This window comes from Ostrinia furnacalis, unplaced genomic scaffold (assembly GCF_004193835.3).
Source record: "Ostrinia furnacalis isolate ACB-3 unplaced genomic scaffold, ASM419383v2 OfSCF7583, whole genome shotgun sequence".
In the NCBI taxonomy this organism is placed as follows: domain Eukaryota; kingdom Metazoa; phylum Arthropoda; class Insecta; order Lepidoptera; family Crambidae; genus Ostrinia; species Ostrinia furnacalis.
In genome coordinates this window covers 299,499-318,809 of record NW_021137822.1, presented here as the reverse complement: position 1 = coordinate 318,809, position 19,311 = coordinate 299,499, and the positions used below count along the sequence as shown (strand labels likewise).

Here is a 19,311-nt window from a genome sequence, read left to right as displayed (position 1 = left end):
TGTTTACGAAACTGTCAAGTAGCCAAATGTTAAAATGTACCTATATCTACATTTTATTAATATTTCCCATTACTTATTTCTTAAGGCGACACATATCTGTTAACCTGGCAAACTGGCAAATGCCCAAATGAACTTAGTCAATTAGGGTAAGTTTTAGTCAAGTAGAAATTCCACATTCCATATTTTTGTGAACATTGTAATTTCTTTCTCGAAATAAATATTGTTGGTTCTGTCCAATCACTTGTATCATTTTATGAAGAAACCCTTTAGGTCAAAAAACATCGTTCGTTTAGTGTCAATGATGTTATGTAGTACGCCGACCTTGGGCCAAACATAGTGATACCGACTACTTAATTTTTAACACCTGTAATATGTTATTTACCTATGTTCCACGAATAAACGAATTTTGATTTGATTTGTCATAGAATTTATCTAAAGTTTGGCGTCACGCTTGAGAGAAGCGATGGAGTAGGTAAATAAAGCATGCACCTTGCGTATGTGCATGTGGATTGAGTGATCCTTGCTTCAATCTTAACAAAAATCGAGGAAGTTTTACTTAAAATATGTTAAANTTTTGTTAGTTCTTTACAGAACTATACCCAAAGACATCGAAAATTTTGCCTCCGAAGAAATACCCATTAGGTATCCAACGGGTTTTGTAGAGGCAAAGTTCTTGCAGGGTTACGTACCGTTTATTTAAAAAAGTCAATTGATTTTGACATGTTTCCTTGAATAATTCGCGTCCTGCAAAGCCAGGCAGCCAGTAGAATTACTTCCATCGCCTGATCGCTTCAGATTTTAACTTGCTAGCCACAAACCTCAATTCCAGCCTCTAGTAGCTACGCTGTTCTTATAGAAATACCTGCTTCTGATTCACCTTTACACCAATTATAGCTTTCACATCTGAAGAATATGTAAATACCATGTCGATTTTTAGCAAAGAAATCCCCTGACTCAAAATCACATGCAAAGATTAAAACTTAAACTTGTCTATTAAACAGTCAGTTTTCTGTATGTGAAGGTCGATTCAATCAATTACAATCTCACCTAAACCATATGTAAATGAAACAAAAAATGCAGTACATACCAAGCCTAGAAGGTCGAAGCTTGATGTTCACTTACTGAGGAATTTTACCGGTTTTTCTTACAGATGCGAATCCCTTACCCTGAATGGTACGAGGTACTGCGAGTGGGGCTACAATGGACTGGGTATAGACTACCAGGTCTTGGCCGGACCTGCCTTCATGGCTGTCTTCACTGTGGTGGGTGTCATCCTTGGAGTCGTCGCTGATAAGTAAGTAACTCTTTTTGTTTGTTCTGATATATCTTAGATTCAAAGCTGTACCGCAATTTAGCATTCTGCATGACCAAAAGGTAGACTTAAGCAGAATGCTTTTAGCTTTATTTCCACCCTTTGTAAAACTTATTTGTGTCTACAGCTTACTCATCTAGTCTCAAGAACGTGTCAAGTTTTTTAACATACACATTTGGCCCAAATCTGCTGGCATAGAGTTGTTATTCTACTTAGCCTACTGGTAAATCTACCGCTGTCTTTTGCCTCAGACACCAAATTAATATGAGCACGGGCAGAGGCTTGTTTTAAAGCTTTGAAGAATGAGCTTACACTTTGTTAACTGTGTTTCTTGATAGACTGATCAAGTCATGTTCCTTTAGCAAATGGGAATATCTTCAGAACTTAAGGTATTCCGTTTTCCGTAAAAAAACATCAGAGTGAAGCTAATTGTGATTTCTTTCTCAACAGATACAACAGAGCCCGCGTCCTCTCTTTTTGCACGGTCGTCTTCGTCATAGCGATCCTCCTCATGGGCACCGTCAAGGAGTACTGGCACCTGGTCATCCTCCGAATGATCATGGCAGCAGGAGAGTCCGGCTGCAATCCTCTGGCCACGGGGATCCTCACAGATCTCTTCCCTGAGCACCAGAGGGCGTTGGTGCTCTCGATCTTCAACTGGGGCATCTATGGAGGGTATGGTATTGCTTTCCCTGTGGGACGGTATATACCCGATCTCAACGCTTGGGGACTGGTGAGTCAAGATTAATTTAAACTTAATGTTATTCAAGTTTGGAAGGCCGAATGCCAGACATCAGATTTGTTGATAGATATTATGTCAATTGTCCATTCCTGATTCGTATCTCTTCTTATGACAGAGTTGGAGAGTGTGCTACTACGGAGCGGGCATCGTCGGTATAGTCATCGCTGTGCTGACCTTCCTCACGCTTAGGGAACCTGAGAGAACCACCATTGGAGAAGAAGGTAAATTACATAATACGAACAAGGTGTTTCTTTATTGGTCAATCATTCGATGCAAGAAGTTGACATTGTGCCGTCAGTGAACAGGGATTTTCTTGGCAAGCTTGCTCCATCATAGGTCGCATCTGCATGGTGTTGACTTTAAAGATTTCCACACACTTCATGTTGACTTATTTTATATCTTTGCTCTCCAGAAGTTTAAGAATTAGAATCTCTCGTCTCAAAAGTTCTGGATTTGATTCTGTTTTTTTTTTTTTTTTTTTTTTTTTGCTAGACAAGGCAGGTATTTGACCGCAATCGCACCTGGTGTTAAGTGAGATGCAGTCTAGGATGGTACGTTATTCATTTTTCTCCTGTGAGGTTAAAATTGAAATAAAAGACAAGCACAACATAGGTTTTATGCCATTCTAAACTGAATAACAATGATGACGTCACCCCCAGGCGCTGGCAACACCAAAGGCGGAGACTCCACCCTGGAGTCAGGCAAGAAGATGCCGCAAGTCACCATCTGGCACGTCATTGCGCAACCCAGGATCTTGCTGCTGTGTATTGCTGCTTCCATCAGGCATTGCGGTGAGTACCACTTCAAAATGGTCCTTGTGTGTTAGTTGTATAACAAGGATCATGTGTGTGTCATGTGTAAGTCAATACGTCCATTTGCCTCTGGTAAATTAGAAAAGGAAAGTGGTGCTCAGTGGAGACTAAAGAAAAATCCTGATGATGATAAATGAAGACAACCACACATAAAGCTAAACACAGTGGCTTAAACAGCTGTAATAGATGCCATTTGTGAAATAAAAATGTTCAGTCTGACGTCTGTAGATTGCAAACTGTGCCACATAATCAACAAATCAAAAGCTCTACACACACTCAAAACTATAAAGAGCTTTTGATTTAAATGCGTAAATCCAAAGACGTCTCTAAATAACTTCGTACTTAATTACTTATTAATATTATCATTTAGGTAGATATGTATGTTACATAATACTTGTGACGGCAATGAGAAAATGCAGCTGCTGCAGCAGCTACACCTTTTATCTACCCTATCGTCAACTAAGTAGATTAAGAAACGCAGTTTATACAAAATGAAAGTGTTGGTATCATTGTCCGAATTCATATTATTCATTTATACTTATGGCTCTTTCAAGGAAACAAGATTTCATACACACCTGGTATACAATGGCTACCGTTTGCCAAACAATTTGTAGATCAAAGATTTTAGAATAGATAAACTTAAAAGGTTATTGCACCGTTCTCGTGCTGCGATTTAACAAGAGTTCCATTCTGACTAACAACTTCGATATAATCTAATAGTTCTGTCTTTTTCCCTCACCTTGAGTTACGGGCTTGTGCGAAAGAGATGATAGAGTCTAAAGTCGAATCATCGTAAATTGTTGTAAGAAGTAGACACCTAGAAATTGCATTAAAATATTTGCATCAACGGATCACGATTTCCTCTTAGTTTCCTAGTGCAAAATGCTTTTGTGTATTATAGTATTACGTGATTTATTACCGTTTTATATTAGATTTTTATGTAAATTTATTGATAAGAACCCTTGTGTTGTCATGGTCCTCAAGGCCCTAGTAAAGATTCTCAACATTCCTAACAATAATAACTTTTTGGAAGACCTATTGTAGAAATTTTTATAACAGCTCCTTAGCTTTTGATTTCGTTATAGAAATGTAGAGATGCCTTTTTCTCTTGATTGTTATAGTTAAAACTTTTGGATAAAACCACTTCTCGTTCCCCCCTCTGCAATTCCAGTGAAGCCAGGATGCACAGATTTTGCACCAATTAAACTTAAACCTGAAGGCTAAGTTAGGCCGTAGGTAAACATTGTTATTGGAACTTCAACGAAATGAACAAGAATAAGCTTAATATCCACTTAAATTGTAAACTATATGAAAGAACTAGCAGCCGCCCGCGACTTCGTACGCGTGGATACCGTTTTACCTCCTTAGGGGTGGAGTTTCGTAAAATCCTTTCTTAGCGGATACCTACGTCATAACATCTACCTGCATGCCCAATTTCAGCCCGATCCGTCCGTTGTCAAATTAAGGAATATTAAAATATTACTTTGCGATAGTCCCCAATTTCATAAAACACAGCGACTTTAAAGGAACAAAATTTTCCATCAATAATAAGGTGTTTAACAAAAAAAAATCGTAGGAAAGTCCCTATTGTTAAATGCACACCATTAATTTTTTGCAAGGTTTAATAATATCCAATCAAACCATGACTTGTAGTCTGTATTATGGTGACACGTTTTTGTGTCCAGTAAAAAATGAATCGTTCAAAAATCCGCCAATGACTAATATTAGCAAACATTGATTTACAGTCTATAAATAAACAGCTGGATGCAATATAGCATTGTAAAAATATAACTCAGAACTGATACTTTATTATTTCGTGCCCGACTGTTTTAAGAAATAAGTTAGGTAGGCTAACACCCTCGAAAAAAAATAACTCTGCTAACACGCCCGTATTTACAAACGATGTTTGCTTAAGTGAAGCAGCAAATCGAACGCACAGCGTTGAATAGAGCTCTGTGATTGGTGCGTGTGTCACCCTGTGCGTCCACGCACAATGTGAGACCTCATAATAATGTTTGTGAATACGGGCGTTAGTCATCGTAATAAATAGTGATATCATACAGATATCCGGCATAATTATTTCAATCAAACTTTTATTGCCATAGCCTTACGTAGGATGTAGGAAAACACTTTGGAAATTAGGTAAGCATTGTGTTACCTCTATTAGGTTACTTTTAGGAATGACTTTTGACTTTCTGGTCTAAAAATATATAGGTAACTACCTACATTGTAGAATCATGAACTCCCGTCAAGAAATTACATTCTACCTAAACTTACAGAATATCATAAGTGGTACGTAAGTAGGCTAAGTATATTAGAAATAAGACAATGTACTGTAGAGCCAAGAGCATGAATAAACCCTAGACTGCTATAGAGCAACAATTTTTCTTTTGGTTTTTGAGTTGTTTCATAATTTGCCTATTTTCATAAAGCACACACCCTGTATAAAGCAGCCCACCACCCAGCTGCAAACGTAACTTTGTAGACCAGTCACGCCGGCGCAAGGTCGCCTGCGAGCCGGAAGCACGAGCTAACTATGTCATAGCAAAGCTTTTGACGGATATTTGAAAGGCGACTTAAAAATGCTAAGACAGATTTTTGAGAAATTACCTCAGAAAATACCTGTCTAAGATTGACAAAAATTAAATAGTAATAGCGTGCTGCATCGTTAGAAAATGGTATAAAACTAAACGTGAAGGCATAATGAATAACAAAAGGAACAGACGAACTCATGAAAGTAGCAGGAAGACGCTGTTCCAATCTGGAAACCATTGGGACTATTAGGAGCCAAGGCCTATGTTCAGCAGTGGACGTCCTGTAGCTAAAATGATTATGATGATAGTTTCAGTAGATTAGTAGAGCCAAGAAAGACCAAGGATATAAGAGTTTATATCCTTGGTCCTTCTTCTAAACACCAAATTCTGACGCTTTTCTCACAAGTTCACAACTAAGTTCAACATGTATTATATACTTACTTACTTTCCCAAACCCACCTAAATAATCTTCATTTTATGATCTTTCATCTATTGCAGAAATCCATTTCCTATCCACCCCTAGGTATTATGGTATTTACATAAAGTATAATGTAAGTTCCTACAGTGTAGTAATTACGAGTATTTAATTGACATTGTCAACTAACTGCGGTGATTCTAATTTATAATCAATGGTGGCAATCAAACGGAAGCAAAAAGCTATAATGGATTCGATATTGGCAGCGGTCTGTTTTGTAATTAAAATAAGTCTGAATTGATTAAATATACTTATGTATTAAGTCTTTGTGTACAAAACCATGGCACGAGCTAAGTAACTATTGGCCTCCGTAGTCGAGTGGCATAGACACCTGTATTTATGGAATTGCTATAAGCTCTAAGTTGCCAGATTTTATGCCTGTCCAGCCCCCTTAGACAAAACGCACTTTTTGATCGAATCGAAAATCGAATCCGTCAAAACTCCATACAAAAAAGGGGCTTTGCGACCACTTTTCGACTGGTTTGCGATTATAATTTGCACTTTGTCTAGACCCACAGATGAGTTAATTGTTTCGATTTTGGATGTCGTTTGATTCTGCAACGCGTGAAGATCGCCATCGCCGACGCGATCATAGGCCAATGTCAGGTCACATGATCTGTCAATGGTCGTTTTATCTGCTTTGAAATGAGCAAGCAATGTATAGATGACCCACGCTGAACTGTCCCACCAAACTCAATGACAGGGGGGCGCCACAATCGTTCAACTATAATGGTTTCCAACATGGCAAAAATCTGAACCAGCGATCCGGTATTGACGGTGGCGCCCCACTGTCAATGTCATCGACAGGACAGTCCAGTATTTTGGAACTATAGTGTTGTTGTGGTAGAGGTACGGTACGTTTATCGTAGATATCTTTTGTAATTTTAAGTATTTCGTGATAAACAATTTATTTCCTTCTTTCACACTCATTTTTATTCTCTTCTCCAGGCGGTATGTGCTTTGCATACAACGCGGACCTGTACTACCGGGATTACTTCCCCGACGTGGACCTGGGCTGGTGGCTGTTCGCCGTCACCGTCGGCATCGGCTCCGTTGGCGTGGTGGTGGGAGGAGTCATCTCCGACAAGTGAGTTTAACAGCTTCACGCCTTGTTAGAAGCTAGGCTCTTGTATTTTGCTACTTAAGTAAGTACGTACATTCCTATGTGCGAGTAAGTAGGTACCTATTTACCTACAATGAGGGCTATCGTTTTAGCGCTCACCAGTTGGCGCCACTGTAGAGTAAGGTCCTGTTACTTGCTAGTAGCGAAGACAGTGGCGCCAACTGGTGAGCGCTAAAGTGGTAGGAGGACTATCGCATTTCCACTCATCAAGATGGCGCCTCTGTAGAGTAAGGTCCTGTCAATCGCCAGGGGTGCCAACTGTTAAGTATAAAAACGATAGCCCCCATTGCATCACGTAAACGCGAGTCGAGGCCGCACCTGAAAAACGTGATGTGCATGAGCTGTAAGACTGTTACTGACACCTACAGCAATGTAGATCCAAGAATGGGGTCGTTGTAGGTTTGGAACCATACCTAACTTCACAGATGATTATTAAATCTAGCACATTTACTTAATTAATTGAAATGATAAGAAGCTTTATGTAGCAATAACCTTTGGGATGCAGAATTCTACTGCTAAGATCACACAGTTGAACAACCTGATTTTTTTCATTCCAGATTCGTCGCCAAAATGGGCATCAGATCTCGAGTGCTGGTGCTGGCCGTCTCGCAGCTGATCGCTACTCTTCCCGCCTTCGGCTCCGTGGTCTTCGGGCCCCTGTGGGCCATGATCACCCTGGCCATCTCTTACTTCTTCGGTAAGGATACTTGGAGTACCCATGTACTGTACTCCCGGGAGAGCTGCAGAGTGCAGACTAACTCGTACATTACCTTTCACACTATCTGATTCTAAACCTTAACTGAAATAATGGCACAACAATGGTTTACCTTACGTTTTGATCCCGTGTCACAACATGACTCGGAAAACTTTCACATTTCTACATTCGTTGTGGGTCCAATGAATGTCATTCTGCCAGATAGCTATGGTGACGTAGTAGATCCAGTTAGGTACAGGACTGTGTCGTAAATTGTAAATGATTCAAATTTTATTAATGTTAAAAATTTTACTGTTAGCCTGTATCTCTCTCTCTCTCTCTCTACTCGTTCTAATATCCACTGTCTGAAATACATGATTTGATAAGACCCAGGGGCTCGATTTTTTCCTGGATAAAATTAAAGTTTTAGTCTTCATGAACAGATAGTAGACCTAAACCTGTCTGTAATCTTATGCTTATCTTTAAATTTCTTTTCCAGCGGAGATGTGGTTCGGCATAGTGTTCGCTATACTGGTGGAGATCGTGCCTCTATCAGTGCGGTCCACCACCGTCGGAGTCTTCCTGTTCGTGATGAACAATGTCGGAGGCAACCTGCCGATCCTGGTGGACCCTGTGGCTAAGGCTATTGGATACAGGGAGGCCATCATGATCTTCTACGCCGGGTTTTATGGGATCAGTAAGTGTGCTTTTAAAAAAGTATTACAAAATGGTCGAATTCACTGCGCAACTGGCAGCCGTGACGTCACATCGACACCCTGGTACGGACGAGGCGAACGCGGCGAGGTGCTCAGTTAGCTCGATTTCTAAAAATAATTATGTCAAAACTATTAGTCTAGCCTCTACTTTTTAGGCTGGGTTGCACCTTACTTTAACGAACGTCAAAAATCTGTCAGACTCCATACAAAAAGCACCTGTTATCGCCATAGTTACTGTCAAAGTAAGGTGGTGCAACTCAGCCTAAGCGTAGGTGCTTGTAATCGCAGTAGCCAGAACAAAGAAGAGGCTTTTAATAATAGTCTGGAAGTCCCTTCCACTATAGGGTGGTGACCGTCTAATCGGACTGACAATTTTACATACGCTCCGACGGACGTCTTGAAATCATTATTAGATTCATCACCATTCAACATTGCAATTAGGTAACCTAACAAAGGAAAGTTATTTATAAACTGGGATTCAAGCACAAATAAAATAAACTGAATCCTCCTATTTCTTTAGGACATACTTTTCATCCTTTGTCAAATCTCTTTACTAAAACTTATTTCCCCTACAGGCAGTATCCTGTTCTTCCTGACCATGTTCCTCATGGATGGACCTGTAGAAACCAGCGAAGCCACCAGCGCTCCAAAGACCACAGGTCTCGACAACCGAGCGTTCACCCACGATGAGACCAAAAGCGGGAGGAGTCTACCTTCACTCCCAGATGACAGTCGGTTGTAGGTCGTCAATTGACTAGGAACTTTATAAAAACAGTGACGTATTGGGTTCCAATTTTGAATTACTCGTATGTAGGTAGGAAGTTGACACGATTAGTCAATTGACGTACTTTTTATGAGCGACTAAGTTTAATTCAGTTTCAAAAAATCATTTTTTCTTTAAGAATGAGAAATTATGACGTCAATTTCAGAGTGCGAAAGAATTGACTAATTTTATCGATTCCCAAGTTACTAAATCATATAATTTAAAAGTCAGGGCTATAATGAAGTGTTTTAGAGAAGTTGTGCATGGGAATTGTTGATAAACAATTATAATTCGATTACTTAGAGCCGTATTATTATATAGCGCGCGTGCGGTTTACTTCTGTCACTGTGACAGTATGTATCTCTTTTTCTCTTCATAAAAGGGTAAAAGCAACAGATATACTATCACGGATAGTAAGTAGGTACTGCCACTGTGTGCCACAGGCCCACGGCGACCAAAAATTCAACCGTGTGCGATGCGATGGAGCGGGCTATGCTCGGAGTTTCCCTGCGTGATCGAATCAGAAATGAGGAGATCCGCAGGAGAACCAAAGTAACCGACATATCTCGCAGAATTGCTAAAATCAAGTGGCAGTGGGCATAGCTCGTAGAGACGATGGCCGTTGGGGCACGCGCTTTTACTTTGTATGATTCCTATTGGCAATTGGAATTTTTTACGGTTCAAATGTCAGTTAGTGGTATTTTGCAATAAAAATGTGTATTCTGTGTTCTGTCGACTGGGATGTGGTACAAAAAGCCAAGCCAAGAAGCACTCTATTTGGCCAAGAATGACTAAGGCTCTATGTAAATTCTTGGCACAAACTTAAGTTTAATTAATGTTTTTATTTTATTTTAATTGAAGTACAAACTGTTCAAATACTGCATTAACAGGTTAATTTAGTTTGTTAACCCTGTCAATGAGTACTCTTTCAAAAAAATATGACTATGTATCATATTTGATTCATTTGACACGAAGGGATCTACCCTATTAAATACACAAGTGTCCATAAAATAGCAGAAAGAAAAATTATAACCCCCTTACTAATAAAAAGTTACACAGTTGTTGAACACTATTTTAAAATGACTTTTCCATACTAAACGTCACTTTAAAACACTGTTCAACGAGCGTGTAAGTTTTATTAGTAAGGGGATAAGTAAGTAACTTGGTATTCAATTAACTGTATGTTACTGAGAGTGATCAGTCTTTAAAATTTGTTAATTGTGTCATTGGGTTACATCAACCTTCTATAATACATAAAATCTCAAGATCAATTAACTTTTCTTTACAAACTACGATACTTAATTGGCTATTTAGTATAGGGAAGTGAACACTGTATTTGCATAATCTCAATAAAATGCGTTAATGCTTTATATAAATTTGAATCTCATGTAAAATAGCATACTAAGAGAATGAGCACTTAGTATTAACATTTTTATGATGTTACTAATTAGATATTCAAATAAATAAGTACTTAATATGCAATAAGTTTTCATACATAAAAATCCATGGCTATCAGGAATTTCGTAGTAAAGTTTGATCAGAAAATACCAAAATATGTTACTTACTACTATGTAGTTAATGATAAAGTTAAGTCTAGAAAATACAGATTTTCTAATTACTCTTAATAATAAAAAACATAATGAAAGAAGCAGTTTTTGATGTGATACGAATTTTGTACATATTTATTTTTTGTTAAGCATCTAGTTATTGTAAATAAAATAAAATGTTCAATGTTTATCTTGACTTTGTTTATTCAAAAAACTCATAAACTTAATTAACATACTTTAAAATTAAACATACTTTGTAACAGTGGGGGGGGGGGGGTATGTGTACCTACAGAGATAAATATAAACAAACGATTATAATTTAAAATAAAGTATATTGTATCAACAAAGAAAAGTAACTAATAAGTAGTTGCAAACTATTAATTTAATAACAATGATAAACCGGCTAGTTAAGATAAGAGGGCTAAGTATTGGGGAACGAAGTATAGCAACGTATATTATAGAACGCCGTGCGGTTCGCTAACGAAGCCAACACGGGAACGACAATATACGCGCGGGGTAGCCTATGCTCGGGGAGAATCAGGCGCATTCAAAGACCGACCTAAGTCGATGCAGAGATGTGCGCCCAGAACGCTCCGAACGCAGACTGGCCTCTGTACGGCGTCGACGCCTTTTATATGCTCCGTCCGTAGCGGGGCCGCCGCGTGCGGGGCAGGGTGTCGCTGCGTCATCGAGCGCGGGCGGCGCTGCGTCATCGAGCGCGGGCGGCGCGTCGTCGTGTTACAACTTTTTATTCTACAGCAGTCAAAATCTTACTTTTGCCTTGAGATTTGTATTTGAATAATTTTTCTTTCCTTCGTGATTTCCAACATTTTGTTTCTTCTTTGGATAAAACATATTCCCCACTTACAACAGTAGCATTCAGTTTTTCTGAAAAAAAAAAATAATATAAGTAAGCATAAAAGTATGGCATGTAAAAGATTTTACAAGTACCCAATGTTTTGGTATAAACTAATAGTATGTGAAGACTTATTGTCCATACAGCTTCTATCAGGGGGCATTATTAGAAAATAATATTGTTAAATTATTAATTCAATTATTTTTGTAGTCTGATTAATAAAATATTTGAATTTGAATATGACATGTATCAAATATGATACATGTTTTTTAAAAATCAATGTTGAACTAGATTTTTTTTAAACTGTGGATCTATGTTTTGCCTATGGATGGAAGGAATATTAAAATTATAGTATTTATTCACCATTCTCATCCATATTATTGTCTTCAGTATCCTTCTTCTTTTTTCTAAGCTTCTTGGCCTCAGCGTTGTGTGACTCTGTGTATGTGTCCTTAGCGTCTTCATGGGATAGGTACTCCGAAGAGTCCCTAAATAATTTTACACCACCCTTGATTTTCCTTTTCCTGTAAAAATGCAAAAGAAATATGAACTCAAAATGTCACTAAGCCATAACTTCGAATTATTGACAAAAATACAGGTTATGTACTTCACTATCAACAGGACAACGGCTCTCTTTAATTTGCTAAGCAGCAACAATGGAGTAATGGCCTACGCTCCTTATGGGTATGTTAATACTTACTTAAAATTATTTTCAACATCCACAAACTTTATCTTCTTATCAATTATCGCTGATATTTTGGCGCCAATCTGCTTCTGCATCTCTGCTGGTACCTTCACATCGTTGTAGTGACTTGCTACCTCCAGATATCGTTCAGATTTTAATTCTGGTACCTCTGAAATTGTATGTTATAAAAACTCGTTAAACCTTGATAAAACTCAAACTCTGTGCTATACGAGCCTATAGGATTCTGTGTAAGATAAAATAATATGTTAATTACGTTGTTAACAACTAAATAAATAGGTCTATTAAACAAACAAAACCTAAGATTCTAGCCATACCTTTTGCTTTGCTTTGTTCTGGCTTTTTACCCCGTGATTGATCAATCAGTGTAGTGAAAGATGTATCCACAGCTTCTCTGAAGCGAGATAAGTCCTCGTTATCAGATGAATCCGACATAATTAGGCAAAAATTTTTGTTTTTTTTATTAAAAGTGCAAATAATCACGCTACCATGCTGCAGTAAATTTTGACGTTGATTTATTATTATTAGTTTACGAAGCTAGTATACAAAAATTTACATGTTTTTCTTTCTTAATTGAAATTAATTTCCACATTTTTTAAATCTTGAAAAGCTTGTGAAATCAATTAATTCTCATACAGTTATCTATTATAACGTATAGATGGAGCGCAAAAAATAGTAATTTGTAAATAATTTGAGAAAACAAGTCTACAACCAAAACATAACACTAGAGGTCTATTCGGATTCCGAATTTCGGAAACGCTCAGCTAATTTCAAAATCAGCTGATTGTCAAAAGTATGTTCCATTTTTGCTGATAATGTTAGTTTTGAGAAAATCGATCTAAATCCATTAAAATTCTTTTTTTTCTTAACATTATTTGAACATTTTCACAAACGTGTCAGTATTTTGACACATTAGTTTCCACAAGAAAAGAACATCCTTGTCTTTGAGGTTATCAATATCAAAATTGTAAAACATCGAACTTTAAAAATAATTATTTAATTTTCACACAAAACTGCAAAAATAACATTCGAATATGACAGAATATAAAAAGCCACCCCTCGACCCTGATTTGGGAAAGTTTATGGAGAAGAGTGACTACGATTCCCTGGCCAAATATCTTGTTGGAAACAACAGTAGGTTTCGCGAAAACATTATAATTCCAAGAGTTCTGGGCCCTGTTATTATCAAGACTAATGAAGAGAAGATGATTGAGGCTGCAGTCGAAAGCTGTCCTTTCAAATCTTTCACTAGTTGTGTTATTGGTAAGGTTATAAATCCTCAAAATTTTACGACCATTTTTTTACATAGCCCCCTCGTATTTACGTAAAAATATTTTTTTCTTCAGGATATGGTCTCGGAGCAGCTGTCGGTTTGTTCACGTCGTCCCTAATGCCAAACGTAACAGATACCACAGCTCAACAAACTCAGACGGCGCGAGAAATATTGAGAGAAATGAAAACCTCCATGCTTAGTTATGCTAAAAACTTCGCGATGCTCGGCGCAGTGTTCTCTGGTATTGAGTGCTGCATAGAAACGGCTAGAGGCAAGTCGGACTGGAAGAATGGGACTTACGCAGGAGGAGTGACAGGGGGATTGATAGGATTAAGGGGTATGGCTACTTTTAAAATTGTATTATTTCAATCATCCCAAGCATTCGGTTGATTGGTTTCATTTACCAATAGGCTTAGATTAATAAAGCCAATAGGTAATCTTTCTGCTTCATCATCATCATCATCATCATTTCAGCCATAGGACGTCCACTGCTGAACATAGGCCTCCCCTAATGCTTTCCACATTGATCGATTGGTAGCCGCCTTTCTTTCTGCTTACTTACATGAAACGCTAAGCCATGTATCAGGATGATTTCAATACAAGTCTTCAGTCATTCAGTCTTCTAACTCATGATGTTTTCAATAACATATTTTTTTCTACTTTTTTTAAATTTTGAAATATTTAAAAAATCTATATTTTTTAATTTTCATACAAAATAAATTTTATAAAATCCGATTTGTATGAAAAATAAAATAATTAAAATGAAGATATCAATTTTCTGACTTCACCATACCATTTATATGACCATGTTAACATGGGCTAGTGTCGGCTCATATACCCATTTACCTAACACCCTGTATAATATGCTAGTGGCCACCAAAAGATGGCGCTAATTGTACACTCCGTCGCGATAGCGGGCTTTGCGTAATCACGACAATGTTTGAGTGTTAATTTACTACTCAGAGATTATCAAAGTTAGTAGGAAAAAATGCTGTGTTTATTATTAATAAGTATTTACAAATTATTGATGAGATGTTTGTTTTACAGGTGGTCTGAGGGCTGGTGTATTCGGCGCAGCTGGGTTTGCAGCATTCTCCACAGCCATCGACTACTACATGCATCAAAGGGGTTAATTAATAATATTGTAGTGTTAATAAAATAAATAATTTAGTTCAATCGTTTATCATTAACAGTTTTTTTTATCCCGCTTTTATTTATGAATTATTCAGAATTTATAACAAAAAAAATAATGCTAACATTTTTGACCTCCGTCATCTCCCTTAAATATTGACAAACTCGAAGAAATCTGTGAAAATAACGCTATTTTAAAAATAACGTTATTTTGAAACGATTATTAGTATCGATACTATATCGATTATATTTGATGGTGGCCACACCGTAACTGCCATTTTAAAAAATCAACAAAAAAGCAACGGACTGAAAGCGAGCGTGATTGATTTTTTGAGAATTTCTTCAAATCATGTATTGAATGGTATCAGAAACATATTCTTACTAAAAGAACAATATATCCCGAGCTTATCTATGTGCTAATTTTTGAAGTGCGTTTCTGTTTTGACCGAGAAAATGAAGGATCCGTTTGCGTCTGATGCCGTCGATTCTCCAGCTCATAGTCTGAAGAATATCGATGGTTGTTACAATAAAAACTTATTTAAAACTAAGTCCTTTGCTAATTCCCGTCGTGCCTTACAATCGGGGGCGGATAAGATTTCCAGAACTTGTAGGAGCATCAGAAACACCTTCGGAAATTTGTCACAGGTGAGATAATGATATTTTCTTGCGCGTGCTATTTTTCATCGTATCTCTTTGTTTTTTCGTAGAGATTTAAATGAATTAAAGGTAAATTCAACAGAATAGATCCTCATGCACACTTTCATAATGAATTCAGTGAATTTAAAAGGTATTTTAACCATGAATCACACACCTCATTCACAAAGAAAAAGTGATGTGTAGATGCCTAAGTACAAAGTAGTTTATGAATGATTTAATGGAATAATTACCTGTTTAGTAGATGTAAAGTTACATCTTTGAATAACTGTTTAATTATTGTCTTGCTTTAATCTTTTATTTGTGCATAAATAGCAAATTCTTACTATAAGAACACCTCATAGTAGACAAGAAACTCAAACTAGATTTTAGTCAAATTAAATTATCATACTTGATGGTATGCATTACTTATAAAATCACAGCATGTAACTTCAACATACCTATCCCCAACCTAAGCAGGCATATAGCACATCTACTGTGAAGTTAAAAAATATTAAATCATAAAATTCTATTGAATGCTTGTGATTTAACAAAATATTGTTGTTCAGCATTTCAGGCTGGGAGGCAGGCGGCGTCACCGGCTGACAGAGACTGGGTCTCCGTGCCGAGTCCCAACTACACCGGTAGCCAAAAAGAAATCGGTAAGTATTTACTTCATTCATAGGTTCGGCCAAACCAACGCGATCGCCATTGCTGCACGCCGGCTGATCCCGTTGGTTTGGCCGAACCTTAAGACTTATAAACTAACAACTCCAGCTCGCCAGCACTCTATCTAGTAAAATTCGTTCAGTTCTGTTACTACAACTAGCCTTTTGTCTGGCCCCTCTAGAAAAAGATGATATGATATTTTCTACCTGACTGCACCAGAAGTAGGTTTGTGTTTTTTCATTTCTGCTTTTTTATGCTCATAAAATATCATATGTTGCTGACAAAATTGTTAACTATTTCAGATATTAGCTAGAAGCCCAACCAAGCTGTACAGTCCGTTTGGCATCGAAACTCCTCACAACCGGGACTTCAGGATGTCTCCGTACATGCCTGATACACCTGATCATGGGTAAGCTACATTTACACTTAAAAATAAATTAAAAACTTACTTTAGTAAGGCCCCTCGCCCACGGCAACTTTTTTAGTGAAGCAGTAGCGAATGTAGCGATTCTGTCGCGCGTTCGCATCGGGAGAACGAAGGGAGGGTTTCGTAAACACGCGACAGCATCACTATAAAAAGTCGCCGTGGGCGACGGTCCTTATGTAAAGTTCAAATTAGTTTTCTGTTGCATCTAAAACAGGTCTAACATTGCAAAGTTTTTCAAGTCCAGGATCGCGTAATCGGTTACACGCGATCGTAAAACAAGTGCCTGAAAAAAGAGTTGTTCATAGTTCTCGCCCTTAGTTACTATGATTCGTAATATAATAATATAATTCGGTTTGGTTGGTAGTAGGGCTTGTTCGCCTGGCTAGCTACCACCATCGTACATAAGTCTGTCGCCATAACAACAATGTTAACAGCATTGTTGTGTTCCGGCAGTTAGAGGTAAGATAGCCAGTTCCTCCGTGGTTGAGGATTCCGGGTGAAGCTCGCTTCCACCTTCGGCCTGATCATCACTTACCATCAGGTGAGATACAGGCCAAGAGCTTCTTCGTTGTGGATAAAAAAAAATTGTATTGCATTTAATAATATTACACAATTTTTTCCAGATTGTCGCCCAAAAGACGCAAAGGGCTGACGCAACCATGGCACCTCCTAGCCAAGAAGAGACCCCGAGCCCTGTTCCACTGAACTAGTCCCTTATACACGCACAATGTATCCCACCGCTTAATGTAAGGTTAGCTTTCGTAATTATTATTGTAATCGGTAAACGACACTTACAGCGAAGAAATATTTGATAAAGGTTTTTTTAGTGCAGTCGACAGCACATTTGATTATACATTTTTGTTGAAATAATACATGGTGTTGATTTCAATCCTCGCCATATTTAGGGAGTTGATTAAATAGCTTATTCTGAGCACGAATCAGTAAAAAAATTTACTTCGAAAAAAATTTAAAACGAACTAACTTTAGTTAGTCAAAGAAAAATACCTACCTACTTTACTTGGCTTCCTTCAGTAGGCTATCCGACATGATAAGCTACCGATCCGCGTAGATCAATGGGTGCCGCAGTGTAAACGTATTGCATATTGCGAGCCACAGTACAGTGAAGTCGCTCGGAGGAAAATATTTGCAAAAAATTCCACTTTCGTTTGTAATTTATTTTTTGGTGGATAATGAGTTTATTTAAGTCGTAATAGATCACTTAAATAAATATGGCGAGGATTAAAATCAACACCCTGTATAGCAGCTATTATAATTAATTACATAAGATACTATGGTGTTAAGCTTGATAATAATATGCTGTCGTCTGCACATTCTTGTGCCTTTTAACTCATCAAGTACCAGGGAGACAAGACGCAATATAAATTGATAGCTCAGTCTAAGATAACTTACTGCCTTTAGGTGTTACGGTATAGTTTTTACATTCTTTTTAGCTGTAAGTGTCGGAAAATTTATGCAACTGGTGCTATATTTAAATGTATTATCTGCGTACAGCTTGAATTGACTGATTATTGACTGGTTTGCATGGAAGGCTGATATCTGTGGAGACTGTGGATGAGATGTTTGTAATATCTTAAAGGCTGATCGAATGTACTGTGTGGTAATAAATGGAACGATGGAATTATCATTGGAATCTCAATAATTTTTTTGAGACTAAGTAATAAGCCTATAATTTCATAAGTCACCAATAGATATGGCTTATCATAAGCAGCTATCATTTCATTTATTAATACTTTACAAAACTTTCCAGGGTATACTCTGCAAAACTCATAAATAGATAGCTGGTGCCAGTGTTGACTTATTAGCAGGGAGCACTTATTTTAAAAGCATGTTATTGCCAGCTGTTATACATGATGTATTTGAATAAATTGTATTATGAATGTGACTTTCTAAGCAAGTCTCAAGCTTATAAAAATAAGTCTCATTATGATGAAATAAAAACTGCGGAGTAGGAATGTTACAGTATTAACTATCTGAATTTTATTGATCTTAAGGTTGCCTTAGATGTATTTAGATAGAAACAAAATGGTTAGGGCCAATGGAATGGTGATGGCAAGATTTTTCCCATGCATTTTTATTGTTGGCAATATTATTGAAAATGTGTTGCCAGTGATTTCATTCAGTAATCTGATCTGTATTTTCATTTCGACTTATCATTTATTTAAAATCACTAAACAGTATTATAATGTATCAGTATTTATACTAAGCCAAAATAAGGTGTGAAAAGTGATTTTTATACAGTTACGCTTCGCTATGACAATATTATAATCCTGCTGTAATGCTTAGGATATAAGAAGGTTCCGATTTATCTCTTTAATATATTTTTAGGCTATGACTTGATTTACATTAGTTTTATTACGGTATATTAGTTTTCTTAAGGTATTCTCTGTTCTACGTTTCTTCGGAATAATTTGGAGGTGATTCTAACGGAGGGTCAATCTCTTTTCTTACAAAAATTAGAGAAAGACCAAGAAATTCATTGCTGATAAACAACAAATACTGTTAAATTCGGCATATAATCCGAGTTACTTTTTCCTCCAAATTATTTTGTAAAATCCTACCAGTGAGTATTTAGTGTTTCTTTTATGGGTATTATTTTAGATCTGTATGGACACTATGTGACCATCAGTTTTCTTTATATTGTATATTTCGAAAGACTGATCATCTGTAATACATATGTATCAGATTTTGATTTTTGGAATACCTGAGTGTATGATGAGGCTCAAAAACATTCTTTTCATAATTTGTATTACTTAATTTAATTATGTAAAACATTTACATGTAGCATTGCAATGGCTATTGAAATCATATTATAATTTTTTACTTCACATGTGTTTTTTATTTGGAAAATCGATTTGTGTCGTAAAATTTCCATCTACATCC

The 19,311-nt window shown here is 37.1% G+C and overlaps 4 protein-coding genes across 4 annotated transcripts; 3 read left to right on the top strand and 1 right to left on the bottom strand.

Annotated features, from left to right (window-relative positions):
- The first annotated feature begins 463 nt into the window (after positions 1–463).
- Positions 464–10,747, top strand: cts (cis, cis-muconate transporter protein). The gene is made up of 9 exons (XM_028321851.1): positions 464–468; positions 1,022–1,294; positions 1,763–2,045; positions 2,170–2,275; positions 2,714–2,845; positions 6,824–6,962; positions 7,556–7,695; positions 8,192–8,389; positions 8,984–10,747. Exons 1-9 carry the CDS (start codon positions 464–466, stop codon positions 9,148–9,150), a joined length of 1,443 nt encoding a protein of 480 aa, XP_028177652.1. The 3' UTR covers positions 9,151–10,747.
- Positions 10,748–11,030: 283 nt separating this feature from the next.
- Positions 11,031–12,769, bottom strand: LOC114365339 (uncharacterized). The gene is made up of 4 exons (XM_028321872.1): positions 12,595–12,769; positions 12,275–12,428; positions 11,938–12,098; positions 11,031–11,606 (listed from the first exon to the last, which is right to left on the bottom strand). Exons 1-4 carry the CDS (start codon positions 12,710–12,712, stop codon positions 11,467–11,469), a joined length of 573 nt encoding a protein of 190 aa, XP_028177673.1. The 5' UTR covers positions 12,713–12,769; the 3' UTR covers positions 11,031–11,466.
- A 432-nt stretch (positions 12,770–13,201) lies between these two features.
- LOC114365338 (mitochondrial import inner membrane translocase subunit Tim22) lies at positions 13,202–14,731 on the top strand. The gene is made up of 3 exons (XM_028321870.1): positions 13,202–13,540; positions 13,624–13,887; positions 14,598–14,731. Exons 1-3 carry the CDS (start codon positions 13,312–13,314, stop codon positions 14,681–14,683), a joined length of 579 nt encoding a protein of 192 aa, XP_028177671.1. The 5' UTR covers positions 13,202–13,311; the 3' UTR covers positions 14,684–14,731.
- Positions 14,732–14,977: 246 nt separating this feature from the next.
- Positions 14,978–17,284, top strand: LOC114365342 (uncharacterized). Its single transcript, XM_028321876.1, has 4 exons — positions 14,978–15,326; positions 15,884–15,976; positions 16,286–16,392; positions 17,034–17,284. Exons 1-4 carry the CDS (start codon positions 15,135–15,137, stop codon positions 17,113–17,115), a joined length of 474 nt encoding a protein of 157 aa, XP_028177677.1. The 5' UTR covers positions 14,978–15,134; the 3' UTR covers positions 17,116–17,284.
- Positions 17,285–19,311: the final 2,027 nt, after the last annotated feature.